Source organism: Agelaius tricolor, unplaced genomic scaffold (genome assembly GCF_023055355.1).
Source record: "Agelaius tricolor isolate 1412-34295 unplaced genomic scaffold, bAgeTri1.0.p SCAF_35, whole genome shotgun sequence".
NCBI lineage: Eukaryota > Metazoa > Chordata > Aves > Passeriformes > Icteridae > Agelaius > Agelaius tricolor.
In genome coordinates, this window is record NW_027269295.1 from 581602 (window position 1) to 596586 (window position 14985).

General features: G+C 61.8%; 1 protein-coding gene across 1 annotated transcript; it reads right to left on the reverse strand.

Annotated features, from left to right (window-relative positions):
- Nucleotides 1–2229: 2229 nt before the first annotated feature.
- LOC139602764 (bMERB domain-containing protein 1-like) lies at nucleotides 2230–14729 on the reverse strand. The gene is made up of 6 exons (XM_071452910.1): nucleotides 14477–14729; nucleotides 8744–8864; nucleotides 6127–6200; nucleotides 4125–4239; nucleotides 3923–3996; nucleotides 2230–3381 (listed from the first exon to the last, which is right to left on the reverse strand). Exons 1-6 carry the CDS (start codon nucleotides 14550–14552, stop codon nucleotides 3263–3265), a joined length of 579 nt encoding a protein of 192 aa, XP_071309011.1. The 5' UTR covers nucleotides 14553–14729; the 3' UTR covers nucleotides 2230–3262.
- Nucleotides 14730–14985: the final 256 nt, after the last annotated feature.

Genomic DNA, 14985 nt, shown 5'->3' on the forward strand with positions numbered 1-14985 from the left:
AGCTGGGCTGCACCAGCCCCAGCCCACCAGGTCCTTGCCAGCCTACCAGGTCCTTCCCAGCCCAGATGAGGCTGAATTTGGGGTCCCCAGCGGGGTCCCAGGGCTGAGGCAGCCCCAGTGGGATGTGTCCGTGTCCCCAGGAGGATCGCTGGGCCCAGGTGCAGGACAGGCAAGCCAGGAAGGCCGTGGAGCTGAGGTCCCTCACCATGGCCATCCACGGCCTGTTCCACGCCGCCAGCGCGCGGCTGCAGCCACAGGGCAGGGTGGCAGCTGGGGACAGCCACCGGCAGCTGGACATGGTAACGTGGCACAGCCCCAGGGCCTCTGAGCCCCGGGGACAGCTCAGTCCTGGCCAGGACAGCAGCAGGAACGGCTCCCTCAGGGCGAGGGGCCCAGCACAGGCTCCCTCCTCCCCTGGGGACCTGGCTGGGAATGGTGGGGACAGCGGGAACACCTGTCCCTGGGAGTATGGGGAGCGGGGGCTGCAGGGGAGGGTCAGACCTGCACAGGGGGTGCAGGGTTTTGGGGTGCAGGGATATGGGGATTCAGGGATGCAAGGGTTCAAGAGTGCAGGGATGTGGGGATATGGATCTACAGGGTTCAGGGGTGCAGGGATTCAGGAACACAGGGTTTGGGGGTGCAGGGATACAGGGACAGGGAGTGCAGGGATATGGGGGTGCAGGGTTTTGGGGTGCAGGGGATATGGGAGTGCAGGGTTTTGAGGTGCAGGGATATGGGGTGCAGGGATATGGGGGTGCAGGTTTTCAGGGTGCAGGGATATGGGGATGCAGGGTTGTGGAGATGCAGGAGTGCAGGGAAATGGGGATGCAGGGGTTCAGGGGTGCAAGGGTTTGTGGGTGCAGGGTTTTGGGAGTGCAGAGATATGGGGATGCAGGGTTTGGGGGTTCAGGGTTTGTGGGTGCAGGGTTTTGGGAGTGCAGGGATGCAGGGATATGGGGATGCAGGGTTTGGAGTGCAGGGGTTCAGAGTTGCAAGGGTTTGGGGGTGAAGGGTTTTTGGGGTGCAGGGACGCAGGGATATGGGGATGCAGGGTTTGGGGGTGCAGGGGTTCAGGTGAAGGGTTTTTGGGGTGCAGGGATGCAGGTCCAGCCATGGCCAGGGTTTGGTTCCATTCCCCCACAGAGGCACACTCTGGTGCTTTCATGTCCTGTCACTTTGCTCAGGGACATCATATGGCCTGCAGGAGGGACAGGCTCCCCTCTGCCTCCTGCCCCCATTGCTGCCTGACCCTGCCCTGTCCCTGTCCCTGTCCCACCCCAGATCCGGCAGTTCATCCACGACCTCCAGGACTTCACTGAGGACATGAAGGAGCGTGGCCGAGCTCTGTGAGAGCCTGCCCTGCCAGCGAGGCAGCAGCAGGGTGGGCAGGGAGAGGAGAGGAGGAGAGAACCCGGCAGACATTGAAGACTAAAAAAATAGCAAATATTTGAAGCATCTCTTCAATTCCTGCTGATTTTCCCTGCTCTTCTGTGAGCCCAGATACTCAGCAGCAGAAGAGAGAAAAGCAGGGGGGAGTGAGGCCTGCGTGGCTCTCGGGGTCCCAGAGGCCTCACAGACACTGGCAGCGCCACCAGGAGCTGCTCCTGCTCTGGAAAATCAGCTCCTGACTCATCCCGGAGCACAGAGCATGCGGGGCCTTTGTGCCCCTGCATCTCATCTCAGCTGTGACATTTCCAGAGGGACAGGGCCATCCACACCCCCCTGAGAGATGACTCAGCTGTCCCCAGCCATGGCCACCCTGTCACCCGTGGGGGCGTCACCCTCCCGGTGGTGGCAGGAGTTCATGGGACAGGAGCAGCTCTGCCCTGGGAGAGAGGGAGGGATGGGGACAGGGCCATCCCCTGCCCTATGATGGATGGATGGATGGGGACAGGGCCATCCCCTGCCCTGTGAGGGACGGATGGGGACACAGCTGTCCCCTGCCCTATGATGGATGGATGGGGACATAGCTGTCCCCTCCTGTGAGGGACGGATGGGGACAGGGCTGTCCCCAGGGTCCGGTGAGGACACTGAGGGACCAAAAGTGAAGTGTGGGTCAGAGCCAGAAATGGGAGGGTTGGGCTCTTGCAGGAGCTGCTCTGGACATTCCTGGAGCTCCCAAGTGCAGCCCGGGTGTTCAGGGTTGGGTTTCTGCTCCCCTTGCTGGGCACAACCTTTGCCCACCCTGAGCCATCTCCTGAGGCGGTGCCAGGAGGGAAAACACCTGCAGAGCTTCCAGCAGACATTTATTGGTTGGGGTTGAGGTGGATGCACACAAAGCTGTGTCCCTCCCATGGGCTGGGCTCCTCTCCCAGCCCTCCCAGCAGTTCTGTGTGCCCGGGGAGCAGCCTCAGGGACACAGGGGACAGACAGACAGAGCGTGCCTGTCCTCAGGGGGACACACAGACAGAGCGTGTCCATCCTCAGGGGGACACACAGACACAGCCTGCCCGTCCTCAGCAGGACACACAGACAGAGCGTGTCCATCCTCAGGGGGACACACAGACAGAGCGTGTCCATCCTCAAGGGGACACACAGACAGAGCCTGCCCGTCCTCAGCAGGACACACAGACACAGCCTGCCCGTCCTCAGCAGGACACACAGACAGAGCGTGCCCATCATCAGGGGGACACACAGACAGAGCCTGCCCATCCTCAAGGGGACACACAGACAGAGCGTGTCCATCCTCAGGGGGACACACAGACAGAGCGTGCCCATCCTCAGGGGGACACACAGACAGAGCCTGCCCATCCTCAGGGGGACACACAGACAGAGCCTGCCCGTCCTCAAGGGGACACACAGACAGAGCCTGCCCGTCCTCAGGGGGACACACAGACAGAGCCTGCCCGTCCTCAAGGGGACACACAGACAGAGCGTGCTCATCCTCCAGCACTGCCTCCAGCCCAGGCTGCCTCCAGAGGGGCAGGTTTGGAATCCAGGGCTCTCCTGGCCTCTGGCTCCCCTCAGCCCAACCAAACTCTCTGGCTGGGTCACTCACTGCCCCAGAGAGGCCCTGGGAGGGCAGGGCAGGGAGGAGCCTGTGGTGTGTGTGGAACAAAGCAAATCCCTGTGGGCCAAGCACAGCAGCCCTGGAGAGTCTCTGGAGCAGCCCAGGATGGGATTGGCTCCAGGCTGGGATCAGCCCCAGGACAGGATCAGCTCCAAGGAAGGCCCAGCTCCAAGGAAGCCCCTCCTGCCCATCCCAGCTGCCCAGGACGTGCCCCTACCACGGCCGTGTCCTGTGCCAGGCGCTGGCAGTGCCCTACATGATGGAGCAGGTGAAGCCACAGCACCCCCTGAGCAGGGCCAGGCCCGTCTTGGTCACGTAGGGAGCCGAGGTTTGCTGTCCCCTCGATGTCATCTTCTTCTCTGGGACAGGAGCTGCGGGAACAGGAACCCAGCTGTGCCTGGGGACAGGGCCAGGGCCTGGGCACAGCAGGGGCTGCTGCTCACAGCTGCTCTGGGGCTGCTCCTGCACCTCCATGGCACCGCCCCGGGGCTCTGGGTGTCCCCTGGGGCTCTGGGTGTCCCCAGGGCTGGGAGTGCCTCCCACCGGCCTGGGGAGGTGACAGAGCACAGGGAAGGGGTGGCTCTCATCAGAGGAGTGCTGTCCCTCCTGCAGCCACCCGAGGTGGAGCCAGTGTTCCAGGGGAGATGAAGGATGGCAGCTCCAAGAGAGCCCCCCCAGCCCCGTTCTCGTGGCCCACCTGGGAAATGCCAGGAGGGAAATGGGTCCCCAACACCTGCTCCAATGCCAGCTGCTCCCACACTGGGGCCTCAAGCAGCAGCACCCCCCGTGCCCCTTCCCCAGCCTCCCCCAGGTGAGGCAGCCCCAGGCAGGGAAACCTTGGAGGCAGAGTGCCAGGGAAGGGGACAAGCCCCAGGGAGGGTCAGTGCAGGCCGTGAACACACCAGCACCCACTTGCTCTCTGGAGGCAGCTTTTGGACAGCTTGCTCTGCAGGAACTCGGCCATTTCCTTGTCCTCTTCCCTTTCCCTGTGGCAAAGACCTTGGTTACTGCTGGGAAAGGAGCAGCAGGGCCCCAGGAGCCCTGGGAAGGCGGGACACAGCTCAGGGGATGGATTGCAGCGTCCCCAGCATGAGCAGCAGGTGACAGCAGCTACCTGAGCCTCTCAAACTCCACGTCATCCACCAGGAAATCCCGTGTTTCCACCAGCTTGTGGATCTGCTGCACCAGCTCCTCTTCCCTCTGCTTCTCCTCGTTGGATTTCTGGTTCTCTGCAGCACAGGGAGCACACTCAGAGCCACGGGGAGCGCATTTCACACCCCACAGGAGCCATCCCACCCGCCAAGGCCAGAGCTGCTCTGCTCAGCTCCGAGCGTGGGGGCGAAGCCAAGCCAAGGGAGCAGCTGGATCCAGGCTCGGGCTGCTCAACGAGAGGAACCTCGTCCCAGCCGCCCTGGCTGGGTGTGGCAGCTCTCCCGGGGCTCTCCTGGGGCTCTCCTGGGGCTCTCCTACCACCTGAATCAGTGCAGGGTCACCTGGGCATCCCACACCTGCCTGCTGAGACAGGGCTACCCCCAGGGCATCAGGCTCTGCCCAAGCACTGATATTTGGGTTCATTAACACCGATATTTGTGTTCATTAACACCGGCTATTTGGGTTCATTAACACCGCTTTGTGGGGTTCATTAACACCAGTATTTGGGTTCATTAACACTGGCAATTTGTGTTCATTAACACTGGCTATTTGTGTTCATTAACACCGCTATTTGGGGTCACTAACTCCGCTATTTGGGGTTCATTAACACCGGTATTTGGGGTCACTAACACCGCTATTTGCGGTTCATTAACACCGCTATTTGCGGTTCATTAACACCGGTATTTGGGGTCACTAGCACCGGCTATTTGGGGTCACTAGCACCGGCTATTTGGGGTTCATTAACACTGGCTATTTGGGTTCATTAACACCGGCTATTTGGGGTTCATTAACACTGGCTATTTGGGTTCATTAACACCGGTATTTGGGGTCACTAACACCGGCTATTTGGGGTTCATTAACACTGGCTATTTGGGTTCATTAACACCGGTATTTGGGGTCACTAACACCGGCTATTTGGGGTTCATTAACACCGGTATTTGGGGTTCGTTAACAACCATGAGGCAGAACCTGTCAGGGTTAAGGTGCCCCTGGACAAACGCTGCCCCTTCCCGCTGCTGGCAGAGCCCATCACGGTGACATCTGAGTCACCAAAGGCGCCGTCCGTGGCTGGGGAGGTTTTGAGCCCCAGCCCTGGCCGAGCCCTGAGCAGCACTGAGGTGTTTATCCCTGCCTTTACCCAAAGCCGAGGCTGCCGTGGCTGTCTCACCAGAACAGGCGTGTGCAGGCTTTTTCCAGCACAGACTGCTCTGAGTCAACTCAGAAAGAAGACAAAAAGAGCAGAATTTCTGCTCTCAGCTGAGTCTGGGAGTGCTGAAAAGGCAAGAAATGAAAGCCCAAAGCAGATGAAGGAAAGCCAGGCTCATTCCTCCAGTAGCAGAAAAAACCAATTTATCTCTGCTCTGAGATGTGGTTTAGGGAAAGGCTTGGTTTATGGACTGGGAGGAGTTGGGATTAAAGGCCCCTGTGCGATCTGGAGCAAGGAGCTCCTGTTTTTCTGGCAGGAAACTCCCCTCCCCACCGAGCCTCCATCCACACCCCGAGCCAGGTTTACTGGGGGGAGCAGCACCTGAATCTTGAGCAGCACCTGGGCTCTGCCAGGCACAGCCAGCACCGTGCCACTGTGGCACCTGGCAGGGCCACCTGGCCCCTGAGATGTCCTGGGCGCAGACAGAGGAGGTGCCTGGGGCCACAGCTGGGCACAGCTGGGCCCTGCCTGCGCCCATCACCCCTGTAACATCTGCCCTGGGCTGGGGAGTGCAGCACCCTGGGGGGAGCAGCACCCTGGGGAGAGCAGCACCCTCAGGAATCCCAGTGCCCTCAGGAATCCCAGCACCCTCAGGAATCCCAGCACCCTGGGGACCCCAACACTGTCAGGGATCCCAGCACCCTCAGGGACCCCAACACTGTCAGGAATCCCAGCGCCCTGGGGACCCCAGCACTGTCAGAGATCCCAGCACCCTCAGGGACCCCAGCACCCTCAGGGGGCACCCCCAGAGCCTCACCTGGCAGGCCCAGCAGCTTCTGGAGCTCTGTTTTCAGCCGGCTGATCTCCTGGCAGAGCTGGATGTCATCCATCCTGCAGGGACACCAATGGGACCTCTGAGGGGGAAAGCTGGGACAGGAGAGGCTCAAACCCCCAGAGCAGCACCCAGTGCCTGTGGTGGGATCCCAGATTTCCCTGCCTTCCCATGGGAAATCCAGCCCACTTCACCCCAGAGTTTTGCTGGGGCTCTGGTTGCTGGCAGACAGAAAGCTTCACCACCTCAGTAATAACAAAGCCTTATCAAAACCTGGCCTATCCACCAGGCAAGGGCTGCTGTGTTTCTCCTGGTCCCAGAAAATAATCCCAAAAGAGCAAAATCCAAAAAGAAGTGGAAGCTGCTGCCACAGAAAAAGATCTTTTTTATCCCACCTTCCTGCAGAATTGAATAAAAGTAGAAACATGAAATGTAACAGAGAGGGTGTGCAGAGCACCAGGGGGCCACAGGGACAGCAGAGATTGCTGGGGACACACTGATTGAAATGAAAATTACAGCCAGATGAGAGCTGGATGAGTGTTGCATTTAAATGGAAATTAATTCTGGAAACACTGATAGGGAGAGTAAAAGATAATAAATTCTCTTTTCAATTAGAATTAGGAGGGGTTGCAGGGACAAGCACCCAGGAGGCTCCTCTGGGGCTGGCATTGCTTCCACCCCTGCTGGTGACACCTGTGGCAGCCTCAGCCAGAGCCAGGTGTCCCTGGCTGGCCCCAGGAGCCTCAGGGACCAGGGGAGCTGCATCTCCCACAGAATTCCAGCCCTTTCCTTCTGCCCTGTGAAGGAAAAGCATTTGGTGCCCCATTGTTCCCCCGAGCAGGGACAGCCCAGGAGCGCTGGCGTGGCTGATCTGACACTGCCCACAAGAGCAAATTCTGGTTTCTGTGGGGGGCCCTGCCCTGTTCAGCTGCTCAGCCCGGGAGTTCTCATCTCCTGAGCCCTGCAGTCCATCCACCCACCCTGGGCATCACCTTCTGCCCCTCTGCGGGATCAGAAAGGGTCTGGCAGCCCCTGTGTCCCACCCCTCTGGGCCTGTCCTGCAGAGCCCAGCCCTGGGCTCCCCTCTCCAGCAGCAGGGCCCCAGGAACTCCCCAACCTTCCCAGCCTCACTGCTGGGCCCTGCAGAGCTGAGCCTGAGCTCCCCAGCTCCCAGCCAGGCACTCCTGGCCTGTCCCAGCCCCATGGGATCACGGTGCCAGCCAAGCCCCCCGGGAGGTTTCTGCAGAGATTTCCCTTTGCTTTCAAAGGGAGAAACCAAGCCAAGGGTTAAGGAAACACCAGAGCTGGAGCTTTGAGAGCACCTGAGAGCATCAGCTGCTGTTGCCATGGAAAGCCTTTAGGAGCTACACTTCTGATGCTTTCCAAAACTCCTTTTCAAATTCGAGTTCAGGGGCAGCTGTGCCCCAGAGGGGCTCCAAATCTGAGCCTTAAAGCAGCTCAAAGCTTCCACTCCCCAGACTGACCACTCACACACAGCACAGAGAGACAGACACACGGCACACACAGGGACAGACACACGGCACAGAGGGACAGACACACGGCACACACAGGGACAGACACACGGCACAGAGGGACAGACACACGGCACACACGGGGACAGACACACAGCACACACAGGGACAGACACACGGCACACACAGGGACAGACACACGGCACACACAGGGACAGACACACAGCACACACAGGGACAGACACACAGCACACACAGGGACAGACACACGGCACACACAGGGACAGACACAGCACACACAGGGACAGACACACGGCACACACAGGGACAGACACACGGCACAGAGGGACAGACACACAGCACACACAGGGACAGACACACGGCACACACAGGGACAGACACACGGCACACACAGGGACAGACACATGGCACACACAGGGACAGACACACAGCACACACAGGGACAGACACACAGCACACACGGGGACAGACACACAGCACACACAGGGACAGACACACAGCACACACAGGGACAGACACAGCACACACAGGGACAGACACACGGCACACACAGGGACAGACACACGGCACAGAGGGACAGACACACAGCACACACAGGGACAGACACAGCACACACAGGGACAGACACACAGCACACACAGGGACAGACACACAGCACACACAGGGACAGACACACGGCACACAGGGACAGACACACAGCACACACAGATGGACAGACACACGGCACACAGGGACAGACACACAGCACACACAGGGACAGACACACAGCACACACAGGGACAGACACACAGCACACACAGGGACAGACACATGGCACACACAGGGACAGACACACAGCACACACAGGGACAGACACACGGCACAGAGGGACAGACACACAGCACACACGGGGACAGACACACAGCACACACAGGGACAGACACAGCACACACAGGGACAGACACACGGCACACACAGGGACAGACACACAGCACACACAGATGGACAGACACACGGCACACAGGGACAGACACACAGCACACACAGGGACAGACACACAGCACACACAGGGACAGACACACGGCACACACAGGGACAGACACACAGCACACACAGGGACAGACACTCACATGTAGCGCAGCTCCGACTCCCGGCGCACCAGGATCTCTCGGATCCGCTCGATCCTGAAGAGCTCCCCCTCGATGTCATCCATGGTGGCCGTGGAGTCGGCCATGGACACGATCTCGTCCTCTGGACAAGGAACACGAAACAGGAGCCACCTGAGGCAGCAGGAGAGCGGCAGGGCCTGGGGGCAGCCTCGGGAGCAGCAGCAGCAGCAGCGCTTGCCCCGCTCAAGCCCGTGCCAGGCTGGGTGCTGGGACACAGCCCCACGTTCCCCGGGTCCCCCTGTCCCCGGTGCTGGGACACAGCCCCACGTTCCCCGGGTCCCCCTGTCCCTGGTGCTGGGACACAGCCCCACGTTCCCCGGGTCCCCCTGTCCCCGGGCAGCAGCAGCAGCGCCTCCCCTGTCCCCGGTGCTGGGATAGAGCCCCACGTTCCCTGGAGCAGCAGCCGCCCAAAGGAGCTGCAAACTGCCGGAAGGGAGGGCAGGGATGTCCCTCTCCTGTTCCAGAGGCACAGAAAGCCCCATTGTGTCCAGCACAGAGCGCTGAGCCTGCCCTGCACCCTCCTGCTGCAGGACCAGGAGCAAACCCCAGGCACACACAGCTCGGAGCTGAGAGCCACGGGGTGAATTCCTGCTGCTGCTGCTGCTGCCCCCATCACGGGCTGGCTGAACACCCCCATCCTTCCCAGGCACGGGGCTGAGCCCCCGTTCAGCTCCCCCACCCTCTGCAGGGCTGAGCTCACAGCCAGCCCCCACATGGGGAAACTGAGGCAGGAAAGGGGGGGGGGGGTCACCTGCTCAGGGTGAGGGGCGGGAGCTTCACAGCCAAATGTGGGATAGAGGGGCTGTGATCTGTGTTTGAGAGGAGGGACGGGATGAAAGCCCCTCCAGCTCTGCCCATGGCTCTGAGCAGCAGCTCTGCCTCCCCCGCTGTGACTCACACAAATCCCACTCACTGCTCCTGCCTGGCCCCTGGGTTTCCTCTGGGTGCTGGGTGGATCCCACAGGGACTCCCAGCCACGTTTGGGGAGCAGCTGAGGATCTGCTCCAGGCCAGCTCCCGGCCGGGGCTGGCTCAGACACACTCTGAGCCTGTCACCAGCACCAGCAGCAGCTCCTTCACCTCATCCCAGCCAACCCCACATTCCTGGGGTGCTGGGGACAGGGGCAGAGCCAGGCTGGGGGGCAACGTTCCAAACAACGTTCCAAACACTCCTGCAGGGGCTGGGGCTGCTTCCCCTGACCCTTCCTGTGACAGGACACAGCTCCCCTCTGAGGCTCTGCCTTCCTGCAGCCCTGGGAGTTCCCTGTGCAGGAACAGGGGAAGGCACAGGAAATACAGAAAATACAGAAAATACAGAAAATACAGAAAATACAGAAAATACAGAAAATACAGAAAATACAGAAAATACAGGTGCTCCCAGGAAGAGAGGAAAGGACAGAAAATACAGCTGCTCCCAGGAAGAGGGGAAGGCACAGGAAATACAGAAAATACAGAAAATACAGAAAATACAGAAAATACAGAAAATACAGAAAATACAGCTGCTCCCAGGAAGAGAGAAAGGAGAGAAAATACAGAAAATACAGCTGCTCCCAGGAAGAGGGGAAAGGATAGGAAATACAGGTGCTCCCAGGAAGAGGGGAAGGCACAGGAGGTGCAGCTGCTCCAGGAGCAGGATTGCCCGGGCAGGGATGCTGGGAGATGCCAGGGTTGTGCTCTGGGCATCCCAAACAGGAGCCAGGCCAGTGCTGAGGGTTACAGGGCAGGAAGAGACAAACCTCAAGGCACAGGAGCAAGACCTCTGTCCTCTCCCCATCATGAAACACTGCTCAGGAAATCATTCCCAGGATGGGACATATGTCCAAGACTTCCAGCAAGGAAGGTTTATTGTGGAAATCCAATGGTTTGGATCCTTGTGAGCGGTTTGGGGAAGAGTTTTCTGCTGTTTCTGGCTTGGAAGCCCATGAGGGTTCCTGGAGGTTGTGTCCCTGCCCCAAGGCAGGAAGGGCAGGCTCAGCTGATGCCAGGGTGTGACCTTCCCTCGGTCCCTGTTGGGGTCAGGGCAGGGTCAGGCTGGATGAGCTCTCCAGGAGCTCCTGGTGGGGCAGGGTGAGGCTGGATGAGCTCTCCAGGAGCTCCTGGTGGGGCAGGGTGAGGCTGGATGAGCTCTCCAGGATCTCCTGTTGGGTCAGGGTGAGGCTGGATGAGCTCTCCAGGATCTCCTGTTGGGTCAGGGTGAGGCTGGATGAGCCCCAGCAGCTCCTGTTGGGTCAGGGTGAGGCTGGATGAGCCCCAGCAGCTCCTGTTGGGGCAGGGTCAGGCTGGACAAGCCCCCAGCAGATCCTGGTGGGGCAGGGTCAGGCTGGATGAGCCCCAGCAGCTCCTGTTGCGGTCAGGGTCAGGCTGGACGAGCCCCAGCAGCTCCTGGTGGGGCAGGGTGAGGCTGGATGAGCCCCAGCAGCTCCTGCCTGGCTCTGCTCTCCCTCTGCCTCCCTCCTGCCGGTTGCCAAGGGACCGGCCTGTGCCTGCTACAGCATCACGGTGCGGTTGCTAAGGGACCAGAGTGCGGTTGCTAAGGGACCAGAGTGCGGTTGCTAAGGGACCAGGATGCTGAGGTCCTTCATCCCGAGCACGTCTCTGCTGCCCTGCAGCTGCTCTGGCCTGGGATGTTTTGCTGCAGCTGCACCCGGCTGAGCAGCTGGGGACGGCCCCAGGGGCCTGTGGCAGATGCTGCCAGATGTGCAGGGACCAGCACAGCTGGAGGGGCAGGAGGGGCACAGCTGGCACCAAAAGCTGCGCTGCTGTGTCCCCTCTGTGCCAATAAACACAGAGACACAAACACGGGGCTTCCTGCAGCCTCGGGCCCAGGGACACCCCAGGGACACAGCAGGGACACCCAGGGACACCCCAGGGACACCCAGGGACACAGTAGGCACACCCCAGGGACACCCAGGGACACCCCAGGGACACCGCAGGGACACCCCAGGGACACCCCAGGGACACCCCAGCCTGCCCGGGGGCACGGGGCAGGGCTGGGGACAGGGCTGGTCCCTCCTGGCCTGGGAATAGCCCGGCACGTTCTGATCACTGCGCTGAGCTTCCCAGCAGGAATTCCCCGGGGGCAGCGCCAGGGCTGGAGCAGCTCCAGAATCCCAGAATGGCATCGGCACAGCCGTGCCAGCTGCGAGAGGGGATCCTCGGCAGGAGAGGCAAAGGGAGGAGGCGCCTGGGACGGGAGGAGGTGACAATGATGGGACAGGAGGAGATGACAATGCTGGGACGGGAGGAGGTGACAATGATGGGACAGGAGGAGGTGACAATGCTGGGACAGGAGGAGGGGGCAATGATGGGACGGGAGGAGGTGGCAGGGCTGGGATGGGAGGAGGTGACAATGATGGGACAGGAGGAGGTGACAATGATGGGACGGGAGGAGGTGACGATGATGGGACGGGAGGAGGTGGCAATGCTGGGACAGGAGGAGGTGACAATGATGGGAAGGGAGGAGATGACAATGCTGGGACGGGAGGAGATGACAATGATGGGACGGGAGGAGGTGACAATGCTGGGACGGGAGGAGATGACAATGCTGGGACGGGAGGAGGGGGCAATGATGGGACGGGAGGAGGGGGCAGGTCTGAGCTGCTTTCCCCCACCTGCAGCGGGAGGCTGGGATGTAATTCCAGCCCCTGGGCAGAGCCCACAAGGGCAGGAAAGCTCCTGGCTGGGCTCTGGGATGGTTCCCACGGGGCAGGGCTGGCACGGCCGGGCGGGGCTGGCACCACCCTGCCCTCCCACGCTGCTCCCAGGTCACCTTTCTGCTGGACACTGAGCAGGTCAGGGTGTCCTGTGACATGGGGACAGTGGAAAGGTCACAGCACTGCCCAGCCAGGGTCGCAGGGCTCAGCTGGAGGGTGCCAGCCCTTGGCTGTGCCTTCAGAATCTGTGGTCAGCCCTGGCACTCCGCAGCCCTCAGGAATTCCAAGGAACTGCTCCCCAAACAGGCGGTGCTGGACAAGGCGCTCTGACAGGAATTTCTTGTGCCTGGAGCTGCTGAATTCAGGGCAGAAGCAGAGGGAGAGCAGTGCCAGGAGCGAAATGATGGAAAATTAACCCACAAACCCTGGGATGGAGAAGGGGGCACCCAGGGCAGGGTGCTCACTAAAGCTGGGAGCAAGCCCACGATCCAGATCCCGCCTTGGGGACAGACAGGGATGGCCCCAGGTGTGGCCACACTGCCCAGGGGTCCCTGTGCCCCCACAGCTCTCCCAGAGCACCACAGCCACACACAGAAACTCCAGTGCCTGAGCCAAAGGGATCCTGCCTGGCACCATTTCAGCCTGGCAAAGCAAGCACAGGAATTTGGAGATGCTCCGATCATCCCCGCCAGCCCAGGGCGGGGCCTCTGCTAACGAGGAGTGCAATAGGCACAGGCTTCCATTCCAGAGGGTTTGGGGACCGCATTTGGGCAGCCAGCAGCAAGCTGGGATGAGTCACTGCAGCCAACAGTGCAGGGTGAGCTTTGAGCCATTTTCTTCCGGATTGAAGTTGGGAAATCGATTGTGAGCCCCCGTGGAGGGGTCAGAGCCCTTCATGGGGGCACCATCCCGAGAAGCCTCAGCTCAGCTGCGCTTTGCTCTGCTCCTGCCAGCAGCAGGGACAGGGGACACCCAGCCTGGGCTCCAGCAGGACGAGAGGCTCCAGGAGCTCGGTGCTGCACAGGCTTGGTCTGAGCTGTGCTGGTGGGGAGGAAGCAGCAGAGCAGCACCTGAACGGCAGACAGGGATTGCTGTTCTTACCCAGCCCAAGGTTCTCACCCAGCCCAAGGTCCCCAGGAGCTGGGAGCTCACAGAAGTGCCCTGAACCAGCAGAATCCCAGCCCTGCTCACAGGCAGCCATGGGGGATATCCTGCCCATAGGCAGCACCCTGAGTGGGGTCCCTGGCCCAGCTCGGTGTCACCCAGCTGCTGGAGCAGAGGACGGGCTGGTGAAGGTGCTCAGAGCCCCACGGGAGCTGTAGGGGAGGAAAGGCACGGCCAGGAAAGGCACAGGGGGAAAGGAGCCAAACTTCCCACAGCTGCCCCAGGAGCCGAGCAGCTTCACGGGCACCACTCAGCCCCCAGGCAGTACCGGCAGGATGCTGGAGCTGGTGGTGCCTCCTGCCCTGCCTCTGCAGCTGCCTGAGCCCGCTGCGTGCAAGGGACAGGGACGGGAGGGGTCGGAGGGGCGGCGGGGCAGAGGGGTCGCAGGCGCCTCCCTCGGCCCAGCCCAGCTGCGACCCTTCCTCCCAGCCCAGGGTCGAGGGCTCTGCTCGAGGCGATTCCCCCGCTGGGCATCCCCGCTCTCCTCACCTCGGTCCCGCTGCACCAACCGGTCTGAGAGGGGCAAAGGCAGTGAAGGACAGGGCGAGCCCCCTGTGCCCTGCTCACAGCCGTGCCCAGGGCCGCGCACGCAGCGAGAGGTGACCGTGCTGCCCCGGTGTGTCCCTGCAGACACCCCTGCCGCCACCCTTCCTGTCCCCCAGGCACTCCATCCATCCATCCATCCATCCATCCATCCATCCATCCATCATCCATCCATCCCCACTCCCGATGGCCGCTCGGGGACCCGGGCTGGGCTCCCTTTGGTGGATGAAGCCGCCGGTTCCCCGCCAGCTCCCGGGGCTGGGGTGCCCGGGTTGTCCCGGAGCCCGGGGCCGGGGGAAGTTGGGCTCGGGCGGTGCCGGTGCCGCGGCGCTCACCTGGCCCCGCGCCGGCCGGCGGCCAGCGGGTGGATTCCATGGATCCGTAGCGGGGAGAAGCGCGGCTGCCCTCCATCCGCAGCCAGAGCGCCGCGCTCCGCCGGGCCGGGGCTCCCGCTGCTCCGATCCCTCCGCTCCGCTCCGCTCCGCCGGCCCGGGGCTCCCGCTGCTCCCGCCGCTCCGATCCCAGCCCTCCGCTCCCTCCGCGCTGCTCCCGCCGCTCCGATCCCTCCGCTCTGCTCCGCTGGGGCGGGGACTCCCACCGCTCCCTCCGATCCCTCCGCTCTGCTCTCTCCGCTCTGCTCTCTCCGCTCCCAGCCCTCCTCTCCCTCCTCTCCCTCCGCTCCGCTCCCAGCCCTCCTCTCCCTCCTCTCCCTCCGCGCTGCTCTCTCCGCTCCGCCGGGGCGGGGGCTCCCGCCGCTCCCTCCCCTCCGAGCCCCCCGCCTGCAGCCCCCGGCCCCCGCAGCTTCACCCGGGCCGTGCCCCGGGGCCCCTCCCGGCCCCTTTCA